Genomic DNA, 27,509 nt, shown 5'->3' on the forward strand with positions numbered 1-27,509 from the left:
TGACCTTTAACACTTTGGATACAACTTCTTATTTATGGTTCTCTGCAGCTAGTATTTATAGCTGTAGAATTATCTTCCCCTGATCACCCTGAGCCGCAGGGGTAATAATTTTATTATCCAAAGTAATGTCATGACTGTAGTTCAGTTGGATGCCATGGTACTACCAAGGTGAAGTTATTGATAAAATACTACATGCTGTTGACAAGAGCATTCGTAGCATCTCTGCTGTACATGGCACCACAGAGCAGCAGTAACAGCAGAGGTTTATGATACACTTCATCTCAGATCCACAGGAGAAAGATAGTGCTCCAAAAGGGATGTTGTTCCATGGCCTTTTTAAAATTGTTTTATTTTTTTTATTGTTTAATTGGATACCGTGAAGCACTGTTTTTCAAACTGGATTACAACACAGTGGTAGAATGTGAAATCAGTTTAGTGGTCATGACCAGGGGTGTGTGTGTGTGTGTGTGTGTGTCTGTGTGTGTCTGTGTGTGTGTTTTAATGAAATAGACAAGAGAAAAGAATGGAAAGTGTCAAGAGTACATTGCACATAGTAAGCGTAACTATTATTTCTGTAACAAATCCTAAGTTATACATGTTCATATGTATGCATATATACGTATGTGTATGTGTATGGTTTTTAATAGGCACTAGTTTGCATATACTGTGAGTTACAAACAAAGATCAGGTAAAGGCCAGGCGCAGTGGCTCAGACCTGAGAAGCATTCCCTTCCTTGGTATTCTCTGTGGCCCACATTTCATCCTGTGGATCTGGGTTAGACATGGGTGCATTTAATAGACCCATGGAGCTTGCAAGAACTTGTCCCTGTGTTTTGGAATAGAGGTGTATATTTTGCCAATGTTTTCCCCCCTGGGTTCCAAGCAGCCGTTAACACAGAACAGAGGTTTATTTGCTCCAGAGGTGGAATCACATCTGTGAAATCTACCTCAGATCACCTGAAGTCAGGAGTTCAAGACCAGCCTGGCCAACATGGTGAAACCCCATCTCTAGAAAAATATAAAAAGCTGGGCATGATGGTGGGTGCCTGTAGCCCCAGCTCCTTGGGAGTCTGAGACGGGAGAATTGCTTGAACCCGGGAGGCATAGGATTCAGTGAGCCAAGATCGTGCCACTACACTCCTGCCTGGGCAACAGAGCAAGACTTAGTCTCAAAAACCAGGATTAGGTAAATGTTTTAATAGGCTTGAGTGGCAGAAAGTATTTTCATGTGAGATTGTGTTACTACACTAGCCTCTGTAGTCTCAGGGATTTTGCTAATTGAACTAATTCATTTGGCCCCAAAAATAGATCCAAGGTTTTAAGGTGGATGCAGATGGACAGGTGATGAGCAGGTAATGTTGTCCTTGACCTGGGGTTTATTTACCGATACTTTTCTTGGTTTTCAGGTGGTGGTTGGCGGGGCAGAATGGCACTACATAGCCACCCAGGGGCCCCTGCCACACACGTGCCACGACTTCTGGCAGATGGTGTGGGAGCAAGGAGTGAATGTCATTGCCATGGTCACAGCAGAGGAGGTAAGGAGAATGGCCTACTCCACGTCCTTTTCCCCAGGGAAAGGGTGGCCAGAAGATGGGCTTTGTGCTGGCCACTTTGCTACACTATCCTTCTTCCTGCATTCTCTGCAAATGCTTTTCTCTTTGCTATACATCTGTTTTCTTACTTTCAGATAGATATTTTTCCCCTGGAGATAATTGATTGTTGTAGCTTTTCCTCCTCCCATTTTCTTCTTGCTTTTAACTCTTTTCCTTGGATTGTAATGCACTAAACTGAAAATAAAACAACAGAAAACCAAAAATGACCAGACTTTAGTTCAACCCGCTGACTTTGTGTACCAAATGAAAACAGTGATCTTTCCACTGGAATTTGGGAGTCTCAGGCTGCTCTGGGCAAATCGACATAGATGCCCAACTCCAGGCACCCCCCAGCTCCGCATGCCACCATGCTTATCAGCTGAAAAGAGACCAGAAGCTGTTGTTCCTGGAGAGGCATCTGTTCTTTGGTGGAAGAAAAAATATCTTTTTCTTCTTTTGCCAAGCCAAACATAGTTTTTCTGCTGTAACTAGAGAACTCTATGTGATGTTATAAAAAACCAGCCTACACTGCCAGTCAATCCAGTCTCAGTGTTCAGCTTGCTGTCTTTGCAGGGAGAAGTGTTGTGTTTCCTCTCTTGTCACATTCTCAAAATTTCTTTAACCACCTTCTTTTATTTCTTTCATTAAATTCCAGTTTATGTTTTGAAATCATTCAAGGGACTAGTTTCATCTGTGTTTACCAATATCCGTGGTATTGCAATGGCCTTTCCTAGCTACGTTAAGGGGGTCAGGAACAAAGAAAACTGGGGAGGAAAAAGTCATACTTTTCTTCATTGACTGTTTTGAGCATTGGCTTTTCAGCACAGTCCATTAGAAGAAAATAATGAAAGGGACATCAGGCTCTTTAAAGCCAGTTGTACTTCCCTGGGCTGACCTGTTTGATCTTCCCATAAAGAGAATGAATCCTCCTTAAAGCTTCTAGAATAGATTTATCACCTTATCAGATCACACCATTGCAAGGTATTCATTCACCCAAATACAGCATACCATCTGTGCTAACTTCAGGAGTACATGGTAATAAACAAGACAGGCACCATCCCTGTCCCCATAGAGCTTATGTCCTAGTGGGAGGGACATTCAAAAGTGAACAAATAAAATAAGTGCAGTTAGCAGTAAGTGCCGTGGCAAAAATGGAAAACTACAGTCCTGAGCGGGTCTGGGTGAGTACAGGTCTTCCTGCCTCATCCCTCCTCGTCTTTGTGTGGGTTTCAGCCGCAAAACTGTCATTCACACTAGGGGACTCCTACTAAAGGGTAGCTTCACAATGTGCAACCCTGAGCTCCAGACTCTGTATCATGTCACACACTTGCTGGAAGGCTGGAAATGAAAACCTTATTAATAGGAGCATAAATTCAAGGGAGAAAATTTTTTAAAATGGAAAAAGCGTTAAGAAAGAGAGTGACTGGGGGCTACTTGGGATCAGGGCGTGGCCAAGGACCCTCCGAGGAAGTGGCATTGGAGGTGAGACCGGAGTGACAAGGGGCCAACCTTGCCAAGACAAAGTAGCATCTAGTGATCTGTGGGACAGTTGGGGACTTACAGCCTTTTAAAATCCATAACTGATTTAGACACTCAGCAGAAATGTAAATTTGAGGTAAATCTGCTTTCACAGGATTGGTAAATAAAAGAGGAAGGTGTGCTTCCGACTTAAGGAGACTCAATTAAACCAAATGAAGCCAGGCAAGGTAATTTATATATTCCCCAAAGATGTGTTGCTTTACAAGTGGGCTTTACAAGAGGAACTCCAATGTTCCTCTAAACAGCCGTCAGGGTTCCCAGAGCCTGTCACCACTGCAGCTCTGTTTATTCAGTGCTCCTTCTCTCTCACCACCTACTCCTTGCCCTGGATCTCCTCAGCTACCGCCTCCCCCACACTCCGCCCCTTCTCCAGGGATTTTAAAACTGCAAAACTGAAACATAGACCTTGTGTAAATGGTTGAGAGTACATATTCTCAGAAAAGATTATAAAATCAAGGGAGAAAGAATGGTGATTTAACCAACTGTTCTCAGTTCTAGTTGTAGATTGAACCAAAACGCATTGGTCAGGCTGAAACAAATGTGAGATCAACACTAGATAAAGATAGTGTCGGTAATCAGTGTGCTGTAACAGAAAGAGCTCTGCGCTAAACATCCGAAAGGAGTAGCATGACCTAGAGCGATTGTTGAAACCCCTCCCCCACTTGTCTAAAACCTTTGAATGACTTCCCATTGCCCCTGGGGTGAAATCCAAACTTTCCACCATGGACTGTGAGGCCTTTCCAGTCTTCTGTCCGACCACCTGCCCCCTCACATGTCACACTCCAGCCACCCTGAAGACCTTCATTTCTTGAATGCACCAAGCTTGTTCCTGCTTCTAGATTTTGCACTTGCACTTCTAACATTCCACTGCACCTCCGTTGTGAATCTTTTCAATTTTCCATTGATGTAACTGTCATTGTAAATTGTGTTATTGGTCTTAACTAGCATGTATAGGATTTACCCTGTACAGTGTAGACAGTGCAGAGTGCTACTGAACTAGCGATTTAGAAGCTATTTGCATTTTATTCTGTCTTCACATCTTAGGATTAAAAGGATGAGAGCTTCCCTTGACCTATTTCCAATTTTGCTTTATACGTGATTTAGGAGGGCGGACGAACCAAAAGCCACCGATACTGGCCCAAACTGGGTTCCAAGCACAGCTCAGCCACATATGGCAAGTTCAAGGTGACCACGAAGTTTCGAACGGATTCTGTTTGCTATGCAACCACAGGCTTGAAGGTCAAGCACCTTTTGTCTGGGCAAGAAAGGACAGTGTGGCATTTACAGTATACTGACTGGCCAGATCACGGCTGTCCAGAGGACGTCCAAGGATTTTTATGTAAGTGTTTTTATTCCCAGTCTGCTACCTGACTGACTTTTACCTACTGTGTCAATAATCCAGCCGTTGGAGATGAAATGGAAAAAGAGGATGCTTTCTCTTAAGTAGCAAAAGTATTATAATATTGAAATATATGTTCCTTTCTTATTATGTAGAACAGAGAAGAATAATACATGTCACTTATTCTGTTTGCCTTTCATGCGCATAAGCTAAAAGACTGTGATCGACATATTGGCTCTACCTTGATTCAGACCTTTAGGTACTCATTTAATTGGTAACTATTCTGACACATGCTACAACAAGGATGAACCTTGAGGAATGATGCTGAGTGGAAATAATCCAGTCACAAAAGGACGAAAATTGCGTGATTCCACTTATATGAGGTACCTAGAATAGGCAAGGTCAGAGACAGAAAGTAGGTGAGAGGTTACCGGGGCTGCGGCGAAGGGGGATATGGGAATTACACTTGTTTTTTTTTTTTTGAGGCGGAGTCTCGTTCTGTCATCCAGGCTACAGTGCAGTGGCACGATCTCAGCTCACTGCAACCTCTGCCTCTCAGTTTCAAGCAATTCTCCTGCCTCAGCCTCCCATGTAGCTAGGACTACAGGTGCAGCCACCACGTCTAGCTAATTTTTGTATTTTTAGTAGAGATGGGGTTTCACCATGTTGGCCAGGCTACTCTTGAACTCCTGGCCTCAAGTCATCTGCCCCTGTCAGCCTCCCAGATCGCAGGGATTACAGGTGTGAGCCACCGTGCCTAGTCAGGAATTACCATTTGATGGGTGCAGTATTTCTGTTTGGGACAGTGAAAAAGTACTGGACATGGATGATGGTGATGGTTGCACAACTATGAATATGCTTAATGCCACTGAACTGTGTACTTAAAAATGGTTAAACTGGTAAATTGTTGTGTCCACTTTGGCACATTAAAAAAAAAGGAGAAATAAAATTTAAAAATAGGCCGGGCGTGGTGGCTCACACCTATAATCCCAGCACTTTGAGAGGCCGAGGTGGGTGGATCACCTGAGGTGGGGAGTTTGAGACCAGCATGGCCAACAGGGTGAAACCCCATCTCTACTAAAAATACAAAATTAACCAGGTGTGGTGGCGCATGTCTGTAATCCCAGCTACTGGGGAGGCTGAGGCGGGAAAATCGCTTGAACCTGGGAGGCGGAGGTTGCAGTGAACCGAGATTGCATCATTGCACTCCAGTCTGGGCAACAAGAGCGAAACTCCATCTCATAAATAAATAAATAAATAAATAAATAAATAAATAAATGAATGAATGAATAACATTAAAAATTTTTTTTCACGAAGGTTTGCATCTCACAAGCCCTATATTTCCCTATAGTCGTAAATCTCAGTACTTTCTCGTACTTTCTCATATTTTTATGAAGACACTAAGAAGTATTGAAGCTCTCTTGTAGCTTTCGAAACTGAAATTTGCTCAATGGCTAATTAATTTCTATGTATGTGTATTTTTAGAATGTGGTTATATTAGAAACTAATTCACCAGATTATGTGCAGTATTTTTATTTGAACGGCCCAAAATTGGCCATGTACCTACTACATGCCAGGCACTGGATCGGGCTCTGAGAATGCAGAGGTGACAGAGTTCAGTCTTCACTTTCAAGGTACTCAGAGCCTAATGGGAAAGACAGGCCAGTCAACATCGTCCAAAGATGAGATCTGATACCCTCCTCTGCTTTTCAGTGGTGGCTGCAGCTCTCCCTCTTTCCACATGCTTGCCTAACTGTCCTGTGCTTGTTGGGAAACCCCATTCCTTACTCACCCAACTGGAAAGGAGCCGCATATGCTTCCTGTAGCCTTGTGCCTGCTCTGTTGTTGACTCTCTAGCTAGTGGAAGACCTGTGACCACCACAGAGGGACCATCATCCAGATGTTGGATAATGTCAAAAACTTGATTTTATTTTGGTATTCATTTAGAATGGGAGAAAAAGGGAATGAGAGAGAGAGAACAGGTTCTCAAGACCTAAAAATACTGATTTACAAGTTCCAATAAATATTCTGATGTGTACTTACCCAGCAATACAAGCATTTCATTTCCGTGAAAGTGACGATGGTACTTGAGGGGTTTGGCACTGAAAGCAGAGAGTAGAAAGATGATTGGAGTCAGAGGATCTAGAGTAAGATCCAGAGAGGATTCGTGATTTGCCTGAGGTCAAATGGCTTGTTATCTGTATCTTGAAATAAGGGCAGTGACCTTTGCAGAACTTCCCTTCCTCCTAACAGTGCTCATTGTATTTCTTTCAGCTGATCACGTGCTAATTGACGGATTAAAATTTTCTCCAAGAAGCAGAAAAGGGAAATAATATAAGTAGATCAGTTTGTTGATTGGCTAACAGCTCTGATGAAAGAGTGAGCTTATAAAGCACTTTAAAGAATAGCCTTTTAAATCAGAACCAATTAAGGAAAGCCTGTCTAAATTACCGAAAAATACATAGTAGTTTTAAAGAATGTAAACGTATGTATTATGCTTTTAGGAAACTCAGTACACGTATTCTGTGCAGGGCATTAGAAATGTTGAATCTGTTTCTCCTAGGTTTTAAAAGATTTTTTTGCCCATGTTTAAATTAGGTTACCTGGATGCAGAGTACCTAAGCCAAATTGTTTACTGCCCTCCAGAAGTCTTTATTGAGTTACGGTGTAAGGAACTTTATTAATATGACTGATAGAGGAAACATCCTTTAAATCTACCTCTCCATTACATGAAAAGCTCTATTTGAAAGTGGCATCTACTGTATTACCCAACATTCCTTTTATTTTTCTTCTTAAATTTAGCTCAAGTAAAGCTTTGTCTCTTGTATGTAAATATTGCCTTTGGTCAGACAGAATACTCAGTTGCCTAATGTCTTTTCCCCCTCGCAGAAAAAGTGTAAAGAAGATTCCACACACAATATCTAGCTTGTATTGGTACCTAATAGTAACTACTCCCTCTGTTCATCTCACCATCTCCTTTTTTTTTTTTTTTATTGAGACGGAGTTTTGCTCTTGTTGCCCAGGCTGGGGTGCAATGGCGGGATCTCGGCTCACTGCAACCTCCGCCTCCCAGTTTTAAGCAATTCTCCTGTCTCAGCCTTCCGAGTAGCTAGGATTACTAGCTGGGATTACAGGCGCATGCCACCATGTCTGGCTAATTTTTGTATTTTTAGCAGAGACAGGAGTTCATCATCTTGATCAGGCTGGTCCCGAACTCCTGACCTCAGGTGATCCGCCCGCCTCAGCCTCTTGAAGTGCTGGGATTACAGGCATGAGCCACCGCGCCCGGCCCTTCTTTCTTTTTTGTTTTGTCCTATCTCATGGTACATTACTACTACTACTAGTACTGCTCTGACTAGTACAAATAACTATTACTAGTCATCATCATCCTAGTAGTAGTAGTAGTGATAATAATAGTTTACTTTTTTGGTAAACTACTTCAGATTATTTTGTAATCTGGTAAGTTTATAAAGGAAAGTGTGGGCTATTTATATATGTCTGTAAACAGGTGCTTTGAAATTATTTGAATGGTTCAAACCTACTTTTTTCTCTTCAACAATGTAAACATTTCCCCTATAGTCTGGTTTACACTTCTGCTTTAGGATGAGGTTCACTGAGTATCAAGAACCTTTAAATCTGTTTCTCTCCTGAGCTACTACAAAATCTAAATTATTAATTAAATTTTGGGGGCTTTTGGAGTGTCTGAGGATTACATTTCTGTACTTTTCTCTTTTGTCATGGTTGTAAAAAAAAGTCATTAAGGCTTGGAATCCTGTGATTTTTCTTTTGTGCCCAGTTGGAGTCATGAACACACCCCTCCCTGCACAGCCCTGCTGAGCCAAGCAGATGCTAGAAGGCATGGGGGGTATCATGACCCCCACCACCTCACACACATATTGCCTCCAGAAAGGGGGTTCATCTTGGGCTACTCACATAGCCCCGTGGAATCCATGCTGAAAAGCAGACTCCCCAAAGTCTACTTTAAAATCCAAAAATGAAGTCAAGCCTCAGTTGACATTCACTCATCAGTGAGGGGAAGGAAGAAGGGGCAGATGGATGCTCTCTCCCTACCAGAAATTGGCTCTGACAGGCGGGCGTTTCAAGGGGACTTAGCAGTTGTTCTGATCCCAGTCTGTTAATAGCAGGAATTGCTGTAAGTAATGTCTAGAATCATCTGCTTGGGGGACTTAGGGATTTGCAGAGGGGAAAACAGAATTTAATTTTTAAAAAAGAACTATTTAATTTAAAGAACAAATTCTCCCATGAACTAATTGACTCCCAGCTGGTCCTTTCTGGATCCAGGACTGTACATTGGGTACCAGCCAAATAATTAGTATCTTGTAAGAACTCTAAATTATTGTCACTTAAAAAAACACACACACACACACATTCACCATCAGTTCTCTTCCGCTCCCCCCTCCCCAACTTATATGCAAAGCCACGGAGGACTTTGGTGACAGAATTTGCGTTTTGTCCTGCAGCCTACTTGGAGGAGATCCAGTCGGTCCGTCGCCATACCAACAGCATGCTGGAAGGCACCAAGAACCGGCACCCACCCATCGTGGTCCACTGTAGTGCTGGGGTGGGAAGGACCGGCGTGCTCATTCTTTCTGAGCTGATGATCTACTGCTTGGAGCATAATGAAGTGAGTCATTCTGGGCTTCTCTCCGGATACTCCACCTTGGGGACAAGTCTACACCCTGGCCAAACCTTTGCCTGCGCCCTTGCCTTTTCAGTGGTTAATTTCGTCTCTCCCGACCAGAGTTTTCCAGGCTCCTGGTTCCTAGTTTGACTGACATTTACAGCCCTCCTTATCTTTTTGCCCTCCCACTGCTCCGTGTAGATATCCAGATAAAAGAGGAGAAATGAGGGCGTGCAATAGAAAACACTTAGAAAATGTGATCTTAGTCGGCATCTACTTCCAGAAGTCTGTGGCATTTTGTAGATAGCCTGGTTTCATTGTGGGTAATTTTCCATGATGAGTTATTTGACCCCATATAGTTTAGATGCGTCTTACATTTCTAGGATGTGTTCTGGCATAAATCCTAGGTGAAGTGTCTACTTGGAAAATGTTTTTCATTCTTCAGAGTGAGGTTTGCGGGGTTGTTTGCTTATCTAGTCTGGTAGTTGTGTGGTGTAGCGGAGCAGAGTAGATACTTTTGAGCATGCAAACATCCCCGTCTTTGCATTGGCTGATCACCCTACCCCTTCTTCCTGCAGAAGTGGGGTGCTGCTGAGCCTGTGCACACTAGGTACATGGCATCCCTTTGCTGCTGTAGGATTACGGAGTTACACTGAGAGACTTTGGATTTTGTGTAGGTGAGACAAACAGCAGTCAAAAGCTAAGGAATAGTTCTTCTACCTTCTAGCTACCTGGGACATCAGAATTTTTAAGGGGCTTTTGCCTGCCATATCAGCCAAGTAGAGGAGCCATGCACATGTCACTCCTCCTGTTTCACAGAAGAGGAAACTGAGACCCGGAAGTAATTCCGTGATTCGTCTAGTGCCATGTGGCTCTTATGCAGTGGTACTGAAGCCAGAAGCAAGGTCTTCTGCGTCTGGGTCCAGAGTTATTTCCTGTCTTCACTCTGCCTCCAAACGCTGTATAAGATTTGGTTCTTACTCAGTTTTCAAATTATATGGCTTGAAAAAGTAAAGGAAACTTGTGGTTTGGTAGTTCTTAAATTATAGAATGATTTGTTGCAATTCTGTGGAGGAATTTATATGATAATATACTATTTATTCAATAGCATGAATCATTTGAAAATCAGATTAAATATGAAGTTTGTCATACTGAATCTTCCAGGAAAACAACAAATGCTAAACTTAGACATTAAACTTTCTGCCTGTGAAATGATAATTTTGAGAATCTTCTAGTCTGTCCGTGGGAATGAATGTTTGTGCCACTAAAAATTGGAAAAGGGGCAATCCGAACTGTAGCCTAATATTAGAAAAACATAAAACAAAGCTTGAGCGAAATGCTTGTCATGGAATCAGTTGAGACTACATAACAGAAATGTCATTACCCTCTGAGTTTGTACCATTTTGTCCCACATAGGATTTTTTTATTGTTTGCCTCTCTATTCCTCTCACTACTAGAGGTCTCTAGAAATCTCTAGAACAATGAGTAACCTGCCACTGAGTCTCAATCCATCCATTGCTAGGAAGACAAAATAAGATGAGGTAGAATCAGTGTGTGCATGGCTTGAGGGCCTCATCATCACCTCCCCCACCTAATTGTCCTTTCCTTCCCTTCATATCACTTTTGTCACCAAATTCCCCGCTTGTTTTCTTTATTTCTTTTTTTTTTTTTTGAGAAAGGATTTTGCTGTTGCCCAAGCTGGTCTCAAACTCCTGGGCTCAAGCAATCCTCCCACCTCGGTCTCCTGAGTTGATGGGATTGCAGCTGTGAGCCTGGCCACTCCCCTTATTTCCCCGTTCCCTGTGCTCTGCTCCCCACTTCCCCTTTTCAACTCAAGAAGCCATTCTGTCTTGTCTGTCATTAAAAACTATTCTTTTCTGAGCTCTTTGGAGACCCGTCAAAGGCTGAGCCTCAGTGAGGCGATGACATGGGGGCTCACTGAACACCAGATGTTATTGGACCAGCAGAGCACAGACAAGGCATATCAAAGCCAGAACAGTTTGGAGTGAGGGATTCAGCCAGTGTGGCCTCCTGTGGACTTGGTGAAGGCTCAGAGTGGTTAAATGCTCTATGGTGTGTCCAAACATAGCGGATTTCCTCAGTGCCCAACTGCATGCCAGAACATTCTTTGCTGGGACGTGGTCAATCCAAAAAGAACTTCTGTTCCCATTGATATTCAAAGATAGCAAGATGACTCATATTTTTCACTTCACTTCCCCTAGCACAAATATAGCCAGTCTTATCTGTCCTATTTCCCATGGTTGCTATTGGTAGATGGTTAGGGGGAAAAAAAATGCTCTACTTTTGTTCTGATACTGTTTCAGGCCTGGCTAGTAAGATCCAAGCCCCTATTTCAGGAGAAGAGTAGACCATGTTTAGTTCGTTTGTTTTATAAGCAAATTTTTTAACAAATATATATTAAATTGTGGGTCTCATTTTTCTCCTGTCCAAACTCCCCTGCCTTCTTTCCACAGCTTCTGGATTTAACATACTTCGTATTTTAGTCTGTAATTCATGCAGTTTTAATTCTGTCAGTGAAATGACCTTTCTTTTTCCTGGACTTGTCCCTCTCAGTCTTATTCTAAACACAGAAAAGTTGAGCAGAAACAATGAAACGCAGACACTTACAATGAGGTTGGTAGCTGTGCGGTGGGGAGTGGCGACAGCTGTCCCAGGCTGCTCTGGGAAGCCTCTCTGTGGCCCAGTGCTTTTGGTCACTGAGTGTTAGCTGAGACATTTTAAGGTGCATAGGGTTTTTCAGGAAGCACTCGTTTTATGGTCTGCGGTACACTCTCTTAGTCCCCTGGATGTAGCTGTCTGTTCCAGCTACAGCTAATCACAAAAACTTAGGATCTCAGTAGCCAAAAGGGCAGATGTCTTGATCTTGCCGCTTTTCTGAATAAGTTATACCTGCTTCATAAAGTGAGGAGGAGAAAATGTCTTCTAGACAAGATTGAGCAAGTGTCAACTGCTTTGTGCTTCCTTGGCTTGGGGACAGTTAAGAGCAGAGCCTGTGGGAGTGAATCAATCTTTAAGCCAGCTGGGACCCTTTCATTGAAGACCAGGAGAACTTTCTTTGTCATGTTCCCAGACTTCTCCATATCAGACAATATACTGTCATTTAGGCTCAGTCCTACAGGTAATTGAGATGGGGATGATGGTGGAGGAGGAGGAGGAGGATGTGGTGGTGGAGGAAGTGGTGATGGTGACAACATTGAAAATAATATCTTAACAGCTAGCTTGTGTCTAGTGTTTGCCATGTATACGCACTAGTCTAAAGCCTTATAGTATTAACACAAGTAGCCTTTGCAGTGACACTGCACCAAGTCCTGTTAGTACCTGTATTAGTCCACGCTCACACTGCTATAAAGAACTACCTGAGACTGGGTCATTTATGAAGGAAAGATGGTTAGTTGACTCACAATTCTGCAGGCTGTACAGGAAGCATGGCTGGGAGGCCTCAGGAAACTTACAATCATAGTGGAAGGGTGAAGGGGAAGTAAGCACGTCTTCACATGATAGCAGAAGAGAGAGAGCAAAGGGGGAAGTTAAAACATACTTTTAAACAACCAGATCTCATGAGAATTCACTGTCACAAGAACAGCAAGAGGGAAATCTGCCCCCATGTTCTAATCACCTCCCACCAGGTCCCTCCCCCGACACTGGAGATTACCATTCAACATGAGATTTGGGTGGAGACACAGAGCCAAGACCATGTCAGTATCCTCACATAACAGAAGAGAAACTGAGTCATAGGTAAATGAAGTAATGTGCCCACTTCCCACAGCCAAGAAGTGGTAGAGCTGAGATTCAGCAGATGAAGCCCTACTTAGAGCCTGTGCTCTGAACACCAGTGTGATCCTGCCTCCCGACTAAAACCTTTGCTGGGTAGGGGAGAGGAGCAGCCTTATTCTTTCTATTCTTTTAACTTCAGTGTCCAACTACAGAGTAATCCTCATCAAACATGATATTAAGTTCATTATTAGGTGGCTCTAGATCACATCTCATGATACTGGTCACTTTGCAATATAATTTAGGCAGAGACCTACCTGTTACCATCAGAAGCTTATAACCTAGGTTCTGTATTTTGATTCATAGTTCGAAGATTCACATGCCTTTTTTTTTTCTTACTAGGCAGGGACTTGACTTTGTCCGTTTGCACCACTGTGATTACACCACTGCACTCTAGCCCAGGCAACATCACAAGTTTGTGATGTGCATTCCTTAGTTGGTGTTGAACAAGAGTGACTGATGGCATGTGTCATGTCATAACTATACACAGTTTGGAAATAGCTGAAATTATTTTTCAAGGTTCAAAGGTTACAAAGTCAAGCATACAGCTGAGTTTTTATTATTTTCTTTTAAACACTTGCTTAGCCCTTGAAAACTTCCTGGGTGCCATCATGCCTGGGGTTAAGAGCTCACAGAGCATAGTGAGTGTGCTGAGGCCACCACGGCCTCCACAGCTCAGGGGTGCTCCAGCCGTATGTGTCCTGGCTGGTCCAGGAGGATGGACATGGTGAAGGTGAGGGGAGAGGACACTGTGATGGCCTCTGGTTTGCTCAAGTATCCATGACACTGTATTAATTTCCTTTCATTAATGATAATATATATCATTGTATATACTCTCAAATAATTCACACATAGGCAATCTCATTTAATACTCAAAATGTTCTCATTTAAGACTCAAGGCCAGGCACAGTGGCTCATACCCATAATGCTAAGACTTTTAGAGGCCAAAGCTGGAGGATTGCTTGAGCTCAGGAGTTTGAGACCAGCCTGGGCAACATAGTGAGACCTCGTTTCTACACAAAATTTTAAAAATTAGCCAGGTGTGGTGTGCCACATCTATAGTTCCAGCTACTCAGGAGGCTGAAGTGGGAGGATTGCTTGAGCCTAGGAGGTTGATGTTGCAATGAGTTACGATCGCACCACTACACTCTAGCCTGGGCGACAGATCAAGACCCTGTCTCAAAAAAGGTGTTCTCGGCCAGGCACTGTGGCTCATGCCTGTAATCCCAGCACTTTGGGAGGCTGAGGTGGGCGGATCACGAGGTCAGGAGTTTGAGACCCCAAACTGACCAGCATGCTGAAACCCCATCTCTACTAAAAAAAAAAAAAAAAAAAAAAAAAAAAATTAGCCCGGCGTGGTGGCGCGTTCCTGTAATCCCAGCTACTCAGAAGGCTGAGGCAGGAGAATCGCTTGAACCTGGGAGGCAGAGGTTGCAGTGAGCAGAGATCAAGCCATTGCATTCCAGCCTGGGCAACAGAGGGAGACTCTGTCTCAAAAAAAAAAAAAAAAAAGTTCTCAGTTAAAGGCTTTTACTCCAAGTAGGACTGGTGTTCAGAAATGGTGCTTTGACATTTTAAAGGTTCACACTTCAATTATCTCACTTGATCATGACTACAGTCCTGTGAGATTATAATTGCATTAACATTAACATTTATTAATGTTAATAAAGGAATAATGAGGCCAGGCGCGGTGGCTCACGCCTGTAATCCCAACACTTTGGGAGGCCAAAGCGGGCGGATCACCAGAGGTCAGGAGTTCAAGACCACCCTGGCCAACATGATGAAACCCTGTCTCTACTAAAATTACAAAAAATTAGCCAGGCGTGGTGGTGCGCACCTGTAATCCCAGCTACTCTGGGGGCTGAGGCAGGAGACTCTCTTGAACCTGGGAGGCAGAGGTTGCAGTGAGCCGAGACATACCACTACCCTCCAGCCTGGGCAACAAGAGTGAAACTCTGTCTCAAAACAAAACAAAAAAGGAATAATGAGTAATATTTATTAAGCACTCACTGTGCACTAAATGCTTGATGTGTGTTTCATCATTTGATCCCATGAGGCAGATGTTATTTCATACCCCATGTTATTGCTGAGGAAATGTCACTAACTAGGGCAAGGCCACACTGCTGTTAGAGGAAAGCATTATTATCCTGATTTTACAGATGAGGAAACTAAGACCCTGAGATGTCTTAAATCCTGTCATTGGGTTGTGGTGGAGTTGAGAGTACCCGTCAGGTCTCACTCCAGCCTTTATGTTTTATCCAGCAGACTAGTCTGTATTTAAAATAATACACCAGGACAGGTGTTGTGGCCCACGCCTGTAACCCCAGCACTTTGGGAGACTCAGGTAGGAAGATTGCTTGAGCCCAGGAGTTGAAGGCTGCAGTGAACTATGTGCCACTGCATTCCAGCCTGGGTGGCACAGCAAGACCCTCTCAGAAAATTTGAAATTAAATAAAAATAAAATATCCCACCAGTGACACATGATGACCAGGTTCTCCAGTTGCTAGTATAAACTGTTTGATATGTAAAACTCAGCCAGGGCAGAGTCCCTTGCTTTCTCTTATACCTGGGCATGGGCAGTGGGTGAGTGCTTCCTGAATGAGGGAATGAGGAATGCTCTAAGGGAAGCCTCCTGTCTCAGGACCTTGTGCTTTCTCTCTTTTCTTGCAGAAGGTGGAAGTGCCCATGATGCTGAGGCTCCTCAGGGAGCAGAGGATGTTCATGATCCAGACCATCGCTCAGTACAAGTTTGTCTACCAAGTCCTCATCCAGTTCCTCCAAAACTCCAGACTCATTTAATCCCCCCAATCCAGCTCCTGGAGGAGGGACCCAGCTCCATCGTGCAAGGAGAGTCACCTCCAGAAAACATCTGCTCCCCCCGCGGGGGTGCAGGTGGCTGGCAGCAAGCAGGCTCTCTGAAGAGAATAGCCAAGATTATTCCACATGCCATGTATTATTTTATATGAGATAATTTATTTTTTTCCCCTTTGGAATAACTTTTGTGAATTATTATAATGCAGTTTTCCTGATAATATAGTACTTTTCATTCGAACCACATTTTGACTGATCTGCATATATATGTCAGTAGGTAAGGTTGCCTGCTGGATCATTTTGGGGACAGAGGCATGAGGGAGCACATCTCTTGTGAAGTTGCAGCCAGATTTGTAACCAGCCCTGAAATTCATCAGCTTAATTTATTCATCATTCATTACTTATATCCAAAGCAAAGATGGTAAGAAAAGTAATTCATCCTGAAATATAAAGAAAAGCGTCTAAAGGAACAAGCACGATTCTCTTATATTTTGGGACTCATGAGCCTTGATAGACAGTTTTCTCTCTTCTTCATTTCTGCTCCTCATCCTCAGTAATCTCCTCTCCCCAGCACCCCACCCCCAACTTCCCCCCAAGCTTGAGTTAAAGACAGAACAGCTAAAGACAGTGCTGCCTTTACAGCGCAGTAATTGTCATCTTTGGGGACGAAAGAGAAGCTCCGTGTTGCACTTTTCTTGACCACCCCTTATCCTGGGCTCTGGAGCTTGTGTTTCCCTGCTGGAGACTGTACCCTGGGTATTTGTTACTACCTCTCCCGTTTGCTCAGTAGGACCCTGTCTGGTGGCATTGAGGCTCTGGACCAGGCCATCTGTGCAGTTAAGGCTCTACCCTGATTGAGAGAGAATAGCAGACCTAGAAAGAGAAAGCAGTTGGGCAGGGCCTTTGAGAATTGTGTTGTTCAGGCAGGGCCTTGATGATCATTGTGTTTTATTTACATAAGATGTGTGTGCTGGACAGAGACCCGAAAGTTGAGGTCACTAAGTCATTGGAAAGGTCATCAAGGAAACAGATGGGGAAGCTGATTTATGGGAGCTATATGGCATTTAGCTACGTAACAGGGGTCCTGGCCAGGAAACATCAAATTTGACCCCCACTGTGCTGGTATCATCTTCAGGCTTTGGCCTGCAAGATCAGAATTAATCCTACTCAGGACCCCATAGTCCAAACTTGGGGCCACTTGATGAATGATGGTAGAACTGTCATTGGCAAAGCCTTGTGCTTCTTTCCTTTTCTTCATAAAATCCACTCTCTGGTCAGTTATCTTCACTTGGAAGCCCAGTTCTTAGTTTCTTCCTGTGGCTTCATTGGTCAGTGTCCTTCTGAATTTCCAAGGTTGGTACACAATAAATCGTGTTTTGTACATTTTTCCTCTTAACTGCATTTTGGGGATTTATCATTCTGTGTCTACTTTTTCTTGAGTACAACTTTGATATGCACCTTTTTCTTGAGTACAACTTTGATATGTTGTTACGCGGTGATAGGAAGTCAGAGGGCGTGCTCTTCCTGGTTGATTTGATGCCACGTCTTCCTTGTCTTTGCAGCTCAGGGAAAAGGCAGCAGTGGAGGAAGGCATATGGAACGCCCACAGTGGTCAGTTCAAAGAACAAACCTGCAATTTAAACAATGTAGTCAACTAGGCACGGTGGTTCACACCTGTAATCCCAGCACTTTGAAAGGCCAAGGCGGGCAGATTGCTTGAGCTAAGGAGTTCAAGACCAGCCTGAGCAACATGATGAAACCCCGTCACTACAAAAGTACAAAATTAGCCAGGCGTGGTGGTTTGCCCTTGTAGTCCCAGCTGCTCAGGAGGCTGAGGCGGGGGGATCACCTCATTCTAAGAATTTGAGACTGCAGTGAGCCATGATCTTGCCACTGTAGTCCAGCCTGGGCTACAGAGAGACCCTGCCTCCAAAAAAAAGGAAAAAAGGTTGTCAAGAAAAACTACATGTAGTAGAAAGGAAAATTTAATTGCAGGTTTTTTTTTTTTTTCTTAGAGTTGACTGCTGTCGGAGTTCCATATGCCTTTCTTCATTGCTGCTTTTGTCCCCCCGAGCTAAAAAGATGAAGGAGTGGCATCAAATCAACCAGAAAAAGTAGACCTTTGTGACATCCCATCACCACATGCCAACAGGCTGCATATTCCCCATTAAGTTCTTTGGAATATGAATCCTCTTTTTCAACCCGGCCAGGTGTTGTGGTGGCTGTACTCTGTAGTTAGACTCAGAATATCTGGGGATGGAGGGCTTCCCCTCTGTCTTCTGCTTCAAGGTCTGAAGACTCAGTGAAGGAGTATAACCTGCTGATCTTTGTAGATTCTGGAGTTTCATCGTATATCCTGGGAAGAAAACCATTAGTATTACATGTATTTTCAGTGGAACAGAGCTTATAACCCTTATTATAAGAAGCTCATCAATAAGCAAAAAGGTATTTGTGCCCTTTGCTTGGAGGTTTTTCCATCCTTGGGATATTCTACTGTTAGGGATGTTTTAGCAAGTGGTCTCAGTTACTGGTTTACTGCATGATGAACAACATCAGTATTTATCTTTTATCTCGAAGCCCCAAGGTGGGCACTGTTAGAATGTCTCATGTGGACAGCATATAGATCTGGTGTGTCTTTGAGGACATCAGAGCTCATGGGCTTCCTTGAAATTCATCCACTGTCCCTGCCCTGTGCTACGGTAATATTCATTAGTGTACAAAATGCAGGGAGGAAGTAGGTTTAATATTCAACTTTCTAGCCAAAGTTTATATTGAAACCCAAAAGAAAACATTTAAGAGTTGTTCCACATATTTCACTTTTAAAAACAAATGCCTTTGGTTCTTTAGCACATTTTGCATTCCTTTTCACATCTCCAGTAAATGCCAGCATATCTCCTGTTAAATTAGCAGCAGCCATTTAAAGTCCTTTCAGTGGCATCTGCATAATAATTGCCCAGAGATGCTTTATATCTGGGAAGCAAGCCAAGGAATAAACCTTGAAGCAAAGTATTAAATTAGTTATCTAGTTAGAGCTTTTGGAATGATTTCCTGATGATGTATCAAGTCTAAAGCTAGAGCTGTCAGTGTCTATTGCTGCAGTTTGGAATTGAAGGGAGAAAATTAAAAATGGAGGGAAAAAAGTTACCATCTCACAACAAAGCCATCAAACATTTTCCAGCCACTGTGTTCGAGGTTTTCCAATGGAACTGTTTGGTTTCTTTCATCCATACTCATTTGGATACATTGACCCGAGGTATTCATCCTTGTTTACTGTGGTCCCTGAATCATGGGGGCTGAATCTGATGTCTTCATCCTTGAGATGAGATGAGCCTGCTGGCTCAGCTGAGGAATGTCCTGCTGAGGTTTCTTTGGTTTCCTTGGGTTCTACGGATATACTGGATATACCACCTTTTAGCAAGAGTCTCTGGTAGCATTTACAGATAGCATAGACATTAGTATGCACTTCTTTCCCCAGATAGGAAGTAAAGGAAGATTTAGTTGCATGAAAAAAGGATGTTAAACATTGATTACACAGGAGTAAAGATGAATGAGCTGCTCTATTCAGTCGGAGCTAACCAATAAGATCAGGGACGGTAAAAACACCTATATGGAATATTTTGAATCATAAGCTTTTGAGGAGCTTAAATTGAGAGAATTTTACTTTTAATTTTGTAGATTGAAGAGAGGAACCACTTTTTAAAATTATAACGAAACTGCCATTGTTTTCCCAAGGGTCACTTGGCTATCTCTGGCCCCCTCTTTCATCAGCCTGAAGAGAGGGTCTTTGTAGACTGCTGTGGGCCTTGTAGGACTTGACCACAGCTTACACCTACTTAACCTTGATCCTGCCTTCTTTCAGCTTATGCTTTTCAGTTATAAACTCCAGTGGGTACAGCAGGCTGGCCTTTTCATCTGGCTGATTATTTTTCCAGCTTAATATAGATTGACCCATATGAAATTTCCAATAATGGACCATATTTTCTGCGAACAGACAGTGTTTGCATGGATCACCTATATCTTCCCCCAATACAGTATAGATCCCAACACTAGATGTCATTTCTCCAGAGCAGTGCTAATGAACACAAAAGGTGTACCCTGGGTGGGCCGGCTCTTTTCGTGAACCTGCTGCCCTTCTCATAGTGGTCCTTGCATCACTTGGTGAATGGGCCATCTCCTGGGACATGGAAGTCGCAGAGGTAGATAGTGCACTGCAGTTTCTCTTAAGCCGGATTGGCCATCAGGCACATCACCTTGGAGTTTTTAGCTGCTGTCCTTTCCCTATGAGCAGTCTGTATTAACTGACCTCAGCCTACTTGTTACATGACGTATGGGTCCCAAAAGTGTCCTTTGTCAAAAAGCAAAATGTGCTTTCTAGTCTCTCTTTCCCCATCTAATGGTACATTTGCTGGTGAAGATGAGTACAGTTGACCACTTCTACCTGTGGGTTCCACATCCCTATATTCAACCAAGTACAGATTGAAAAATATTTGGGGAAGAGGGGAAACCCACAAATTTCCAAAAAGCAAAAGTTGAATTTGCCACATGCTGACTACTACATTGAATTCACGCAAATGAAGTGACGTGTAGGCATCGAGTTAGGTACTGTAAGTAATCTAGAGATGATGTAAAGTATACAAGAGCTGTGCATAGGTTATATGCAAATACTACACCATTTTATATAAAAGACTTGAGCATCCATGATATTCTGGTATTTGCAGAGGGTCCTTAATTGCCCCCTTTGGTAAAGGATAACTGTTTCATTACTGATTTTCATTTGGGGAAGATCTGTCAATCCCTTGAGGTGGGGGGGTTGGGGGGTGGAGGGTACAGGGCATTCTAGGATGTGTGCCAGGGAGCACGTATTCAAGGGATGGGATTGGGTCAGACCTGTGTTCTTCCTCAGTATCAGAAATAACTCTATGGAGCTCCTAGAATAAGACATTTCTGGAAGCACCACATAATTACTGTTGGGCTCTTAGGGTAGCCGTTTTTGGGAATTTAGCGTTTCCATGTTTTACCAACAATTATTCTGCTGCTGTGTTTTATTGTTTTGCCAATGGGTTTTGAGACACTCATCATGCTCTTATTGAGTGATTTCTTTTCATGAGCAGAGCAACAGCTCATCCAGCATGGTTTCCAAATGGAGAAATTCAGGTCTTTCATAGAAACCGCACAAATTTTCCAATGGCCTACAGCTTTATGGTTGGCAAACTAGTTGGCCCTATAGGGTGGCAATAAAGCTGTAAGATGTTAAACTGCATTTGATACTTATCTTGAATGCTGAGCAAGGAAGCAAAATAGTTCTTGTCTTTACTTAAGCTTCCAAGACATTATGGGGCAAAGGAACTTACAGATGGCATCTGTTGAAAGTAACAGCAACATGTCAGGGAGAAACATGGGGGAAATCTCATCAAATTCTGCTATCTCAAATGTGTCGTCCAGAAGTCAGTGTTATTCAGGGGGCCCTGTGAAACTTGACCACCAGCTTGCCCCGTCAACACTCAGCCTTTATCCTACCTGCTCTCAGCTTTTGTGTTTCTGTTAGAAACTCAGATAGGTATTTTTATTCAGTAGACTACCTTTCTTAATCTCTCCAGCTTAATATAGCTGCATCTTCTTTCTCAAGGCCAAACTGAGATATTCCCTATTAAAATGTCCATGAGCCTAGCATTGAGTATCTGGCATCCATCAATGTCATAGACTGGAAAATGATTGCTTGGTGCAGTAAAGAGGAGGATGTGTATCAGTTCCTACTGTTTGGAGCTTTGTTTAGCCTTCCCATTTTAAAAATAAATTCAAGGACATTGAGTTACAAGGCAGAAGGGCTGGAGCTACTGGGCAGCCTGAGTGTGACCAGCATTTGTATAGAAAGTCATTGCTCCTTCTGCCATACTTTGGGCCATCAGGATCATTATTTCCCAAAAATGCCATAAACTTGCCCAAGAATTTCTATAAATGAGGAGAGGGAGAGGAAGGATTTTTGGATCAGTCCTGAAGTTGCTATCTAAAAGTTCTCTGTTTCACAAATAATTTTCTGAACTCTGTAATGCCTCTGCTCCTCCCTACCTCCCTTTCTGTTAATGTCAGCGTGATGGGAACCACCAAATGGCATGCTAGGGAAACCCTGCGGCCATGTTGGAGTCTATTTCACCCTAGCTCATAGTTTTAAACTGTCTTCACTGTTGAGGTAGAGCTTGATGAATGTCGTGGATTGTGATGCGTGATTTATCATATTTGCCTGGATTTGCTGCTCAAAAGCACCATCTTCCCTCACCTGCCACTGGCAGCCTTTCCTTGCCTTGCTTGTTAGCAGAGCATTCTGCTTACCCATGTGGCTCCTGTATTTCTTGATTCTTCTCCCCTGTGATCTCAGAGGTGCTGCAGAGCACACTCCCCTTTAGAGCAGGTCATGTTTATATTCAGGCCACAAAACTGGGATGCACATGCAGTGACTTTGGTGTTCCTTGTCTTGTTCAGGGGAACGGGTGGGATTGTTGTGTGTTGTCACCCTCTTCATTCCATGAGCACCTTGTTCACCTAGGGTCTGCTGCCTTTTCTTTTTTTTTTCTTTTTGGGATAGAGTCTCGCTCCTGTTGCGCAGGCTGGAGTACAGCCTCCTAAGTAGCTGGGATTACAGGTGTGTGCCACCACACCCGGCTAATTTTTGTATTTTTAGTAGAGACAAGGTTTTGCCATGTTGGCCAGGCTGGTCTCAAACTCCAGACCTCGAGAAGACCCCCCTCGGCCTCCCAAAGTGCTGGGATTACAAGCGTGAGCCACCGCACCCAGTCTCTGCTACCTTTTCATATTTCCCCATCTGCTTTATGGATCAACTCTCAACAGTACACTTTTTCTTTTCTTTACCTACCCTATGAGTGCAACCCAGATGAAAGAGTTAAACCTTGTCGGAGAATCATTGCCTTAAACCTCTCTAAAGTATGTAATTAGGGAATCTTACTGTAATTTTTTAAAAATTGCTTGTATAGTTTCAAAGAATAAGATCTGGCAAATGACCAGATGTGGTGGCTCATACCTGTAATCAAACCAGCATTTTGGGAGGCTGAGGCAGGCAGATCACTTGAGGCCAGGAGTTCAAGACCAGCCTGGCCAACATGGTGAAACCCTGTCTTTACTAAAAATAAAAAAATAAAATAGCCAGGCATGGTGGCAGATGCCTGTAGTCTCAACTACTCAGGAGGCTGAGCCAGGAGAATCGCTTGAACCCGGGGGTGGAGATTGCAGTGAGCTGAGATCGCGCCACTGCACTCCAGCCTGGGCAACAGAGGGAGACTTTGTCTCAAAAAAAAAAAAAAAAAAAAAAAAAAAAAAAAAAAAAAAAAAAAAAAAAATCTGGCAGATGAAAATAACCAGAATGAAAATAGCTAGAAAACTCAGCAAGCAGGAAGCTTCCTTTCTCACCCTTTTGCTCCCTTGCTGATAGAATCAGTCACTTACTGTTAGAAGAAATGAAAGAAGCTCTGTTTAAAACAATGATGACAGCAGTACTTAATATTTATTTCAAGGTGAACTTATATAGATTGAGAGAGGCTACATTTGGCAGAGTGATGTGTAGGAAGACCCATTTGTTTCTAGCTTCTCCCTGCAAGGAGAATGTTTTCTTCACTATAGCCTCTTCACACAGACTGGCCATTCTAGTGAAACAGGTGGTAAACCTGCCCAGAAACATTTTATCTGTTTTCACTTATCTAGGAAGGGGTAAGATTAGCTGGTCATCTAAAATCTGTATGTAAGCTATCTTCATTTTCTTCCCCAACCTTCTCCTCCTGGGAAACACAAATGCCATCTCATCTGACAAAAGGTTTTAGAGGATAAAGCTGAAAAGATTGGATTGGGATCTTTTTGTGGCTTGGGGCGGAACCTTTTGCTAAAATCTCAAGAATGCTGCTTTGAGTTTAGCTAGGGTGACTCTCAGAGCTGGAGTGCCTGGCGTTCTCAGCATTTCTCAGGGGCCTCCCACCTCTCACAACTGCAGTGTTAGCTAATATATACCTTGAGCATAGAACTGAATGCTGTAATTCAGAGCCATTTTTTTTTCAACTTGAACATTGTACAATTTTACTGCAATTTCCTTTGAACTTTCTTGCCACTGTTTGGAATCTTAAAAATTCATTAGCCTTCTCCTTTCTGACATAAAGTTACACTTCATCAGAGATGAGTTCCTGTGTATGTCCTTTGTTCCTTCAATAGCTAATTAATGTGCTTGAGGATACTTCAGTGGAAAAAAGATCTAAATATGCAGATTACTAATAAACATGTAACCGTATGTAACTTGTGTTACATCAGATAACAAGCTAATCTAGTTTATTTCACTGGACTAGGCTTGTGCTCCCTACTTCAGTATTTTGATGCTTTCCTTGCTCTTTGTTTCACAAAATATTGTGAATTTTGGTATCAAACAATGTCATTCAAAACAAATGACATTTATTAGGTTTCATTTTGAAACAATGTACAGGCAAGTCCCCAACTTAGAAACCGGTTTGTTCTTACGGTTCTTGGGCCAGCCCATAGGAGCCCACTGACCTCCACTACAGCCCAAATGGAGGGCTGTGTCAGATCTAGTTGGCTTTTGTGGGCTGACCCAGACATTTAATCACCATCTTTTCTGTTGTTGCTGTAAGAAATGCATTCCAGGTTGGGACTTGGGACCCTGAGAGCACATTCTCCCCCTATGGTGGCCGCTTGCCACCTTGCAAGATGGAAGCCCAGTCTCCTTACTACCAAAGTGTAGTTGTAAGCAGAGAGAGGGGTGAGATGTTTATAGGACATTCCCTAAGCTGGGGAGTGATTTTTATCAATATTCATGTCAGCTGTACTTTGGTATAGACTTCCTATCAACTTAATAATATGAAAAGCCTAAAATAAAACTATGCATGCTATTCTATGTGCTATTTTATATCAGTAAATAAGCTTATGCTTGCCAGTTGTATACACAGTTATGAGGTGTATAGAACTGACTTTGACAGTATTTTTTGCACTGTTTCCTATCTGTTTTTATAAAGTCTTATTTAGATACTGAACCTTGTTGATGTTCTCACTGCCCTTGTGCTTGCTATAAAATGTTTCATATGTGCCTTTACAAATGTGAGATCTTTGTTCTAACCTTTTTTTGTAAAAGATATCTATTGATTTCCATATGCAATAAACCTTTTTTCAGAGAAAACAGTTACACCTTCTCTTTTCTGTACTGTATATGTTTGCATTAGTTCAAAGTGCCTGGGAAAACCTGCATGCTTTGTTTTCTAAAGCCCATTTATTGCTACCCACTTTTTAGTCCTGTATAACCTTATCATACTGAAGATTTAGTTTGAAATTCCCAAGGTTGTTGCTGTTAGAAGAAACCTGAAAGGGGTGATCACTAGGCAAGTGGAGTGAAGAATACATAGAAATAGGTCTTTCTCACAAATGCAGCAATAAGCCTTGTTAAGTTCCAAGCCCCTCCTTACTCCTCCTCCACTGTCATTTACTCAGGTACCAAACTGTTGATGTGGAAAAGGCAGGCACCAACCAGGCTGCTGTAGAAAATCCAAATTCTTACTTTTGCCTTTCAGTTTTATAACAGCTCAACTTGTCTCTAGGTTTAAAGGTGGCTGTCCTGTCCAGACTTTCAGCCAATAACTGCCATAGCACATACATGGTGAACCCCTCGTATGTGGGTAGATGCTTTATGTATCCTTGGTAAGTAACAGAAAAATATAACAACTTCTCCCAGTAATGCATTGACAACCCCCATGACTATACAAGTGGTCATTGAACTACCAGCGATCCCAACTAGTTTGACATCAAAAAAATGAGAATACTGTAAGCCACTCTGGGGTGAAAGGATATGGCAAGCAAATCTCATTAAACATACACTTCATTCTCTATGGTGACTGTGGCAACAAAGCAATTACAATTATTGAAAGAAAGGCTACATAATGTTAAAAAAGATGATAATCGATAAAAGAGGCCAATGAAAATGGAAGTAAATCGGGTAGAATGGCAGGAGAACAGATACACTAATTCATTTTCTCTTTTGTGAGCTGAGCAAATAGAACCAGTTTCTTTTCTTTGGTTGATAAACAGAAAAAGTAGAAGTTTATTATATAATTGAGAGATAAAACAGTAACCTAGTAGACGTATCTGTCTCCAAATATACTGTTAGCAGAGCTGGGGAAGAAAATTTTTAAAAAGAAAGAAACAGAATAATTCCCCTCAAAACTAAAGATAAATATTAGAAACAGCAACGCGCACACACAAATATGCAATAAGATTACAATACCAGAACCAAATATGGCTATTTTATGTGATTTTACCTCTTATTTTCTTTAATGAAAATAAATGGGAAAAACTTGCCAGATTTACTAGTTAAGAAACATAATGGGGGGAAAAAACTCAGCTAAAGAAAACAAACATCTAACAAAAAGAATAAATGAAACTTGTATAAACACAGCAAAACTACTTCTGAGGCAAAACTTAGATGAATTAATAAACTTACCACGTTCTTGAATAGGAAGACTCATAAAGAGGCTAGTTCTCTGTATATCACTGACTCCAGTGCAAGTCCAATAAAAAATCACAACACCAGCACAATTCAGGGGAACCCAGAAGGATTAGCCTTAGTATATACTAAAAGCTTTACAGCGCAACAATATAAAAGAGTATTTTACTGGCACAAGAATAGATCAAGAGAATGAAATACTGCAGAAATAAACCAAAGTTTTAGAAAATGATCATGGTACCCTTCCAAATCAGCATGAGAAAATAAATAATTCAACAAGTAATTCAATAAATGAAAATTAAAATGTATTAAGGAGTACCATGGGATGTTTTATTGTTTGTATTTATTTGAGACTGGGTCTCGCTCTGTTGCCCACGCTGGAGTGCAGTGGCATGATCTTGGCTTACTGAACCCTGTGCCTCCTGGGTGCAGGTGATCCTCCCACCTCAGCCTCCAGAGTAGCTGGGACTACAGGCGTGCACCACCATGCCCAGCTAATTTTTGTATTTTTCATAGAGATGGGATTTTGTCATGTTCCACAGGCTCATCCTGAACTCCTGGGCTCAAGTGATCAGCCCACCTCGGACTCCCAAAGTGCTGGGATTACGGGCATGAGCCCCTGTGCTTGGCCTGTATATCTTATTAAACAATTCTGCCAGGCATGGTGACTGATGCCTATAATCCCAGCACTTTGCGAGGCCGAGGCGGGTGGATCACGAGGTCAGGAGTTTGAGACCAGCCTGACCAACATGGTGAAACCCCGTCTCTACTAAAAATATAAAAATTAGCCAGGCGTGGTGGTGTGTGCCTGTAACCCCAGCTACTCAGGAGGCTGAGGCAGGAGAATCGCTTGAACCCGGGAGACGGAGGTTGCAGTGAGCCGAGATTGAGCCATTGCACTCCAGCCTGGGCGACAGAGCGAGACTCAGTCTAAAAAAAAAAAAAGAAAAAAAAATTTCTAGCTAGATCAAAGATTTAAATACAAATTAATATTACTTTTTATAATAAACCAGTAATAGTTTTCTTCACTTAAAGATGAAAACAATCTGCCTTTGTACAGCAAGTGTCATGAAAAATAAAGTTAATGGACAACTAAAGTAAAATATTTTAACATATGACAAGGAGCTAATACCCTAATATATACCAAGCTCAGAAGTTATTATGAAAGACATTAACAAATAGCAAAACAATCAATGGCCATGTGGTATCACAGAAAAATTTGGAATTTCATATCAAGGGTGATAGGAGCCTCTTTTGTTTTAGTGAAACAATCCTTTTTTTTTTTTTTTTTTTTTT

General features: G+C 42.4%; 1 protein-coding gene across 1 annotated transcript in view; it reads left to right on the forward strand.

Moving 5' to 3' along the window:
• The window catches only part of PTPN14 (protein tyrosine phosphatase non-receptor type 14), a 209,516-nt gene extending 190,668 nt beyond the window's left edge, over positions 1–18,848 (forward strand). The window contains exons 17-20 of the mRNA XM_017868794.1: positions 1,407–1,535; positions 4,236–4,470; positions 8,952–9,115; positions 15,575–18,848. Coding sequence (XP_017724283.1) covers positions 1,407–1,535; positions 4,236–4,470; positions 8,952–9,115; positions 15,575–15,703 — 657 coding nt within the window. The 3' untranslated portion in view covers positions 15,704–18,848. The remainder of the gene's footprint in view (positions 1–1,406; positions 1,536–4,235; positions 4,471–8,951; positions 9,116–15,574) is intronic.
• The last annotated feature ends 8,661 nt before the right edge of the window (positions 18,849–27,509 follow it).

The sequence above is a fragment of the Rhinopithecus bieti genome, unplaced genomic scaffold (genome assembly GCF_001698545.2).
Source record: "Rhinopithecus bieti isolate Rb0 unplaced genomic scaffold, ASM169854v2 scaffold_2574, whole genome shotgun sequence".
In the NCBI taxonomy this organism is placed as follows: domain Eukaryota; kingdom Metazoa; phylum Chordata; class Mammalia; order Primates; family Cercopithecidae; genus Rhinopithecus; species Rhinopithecus bieti.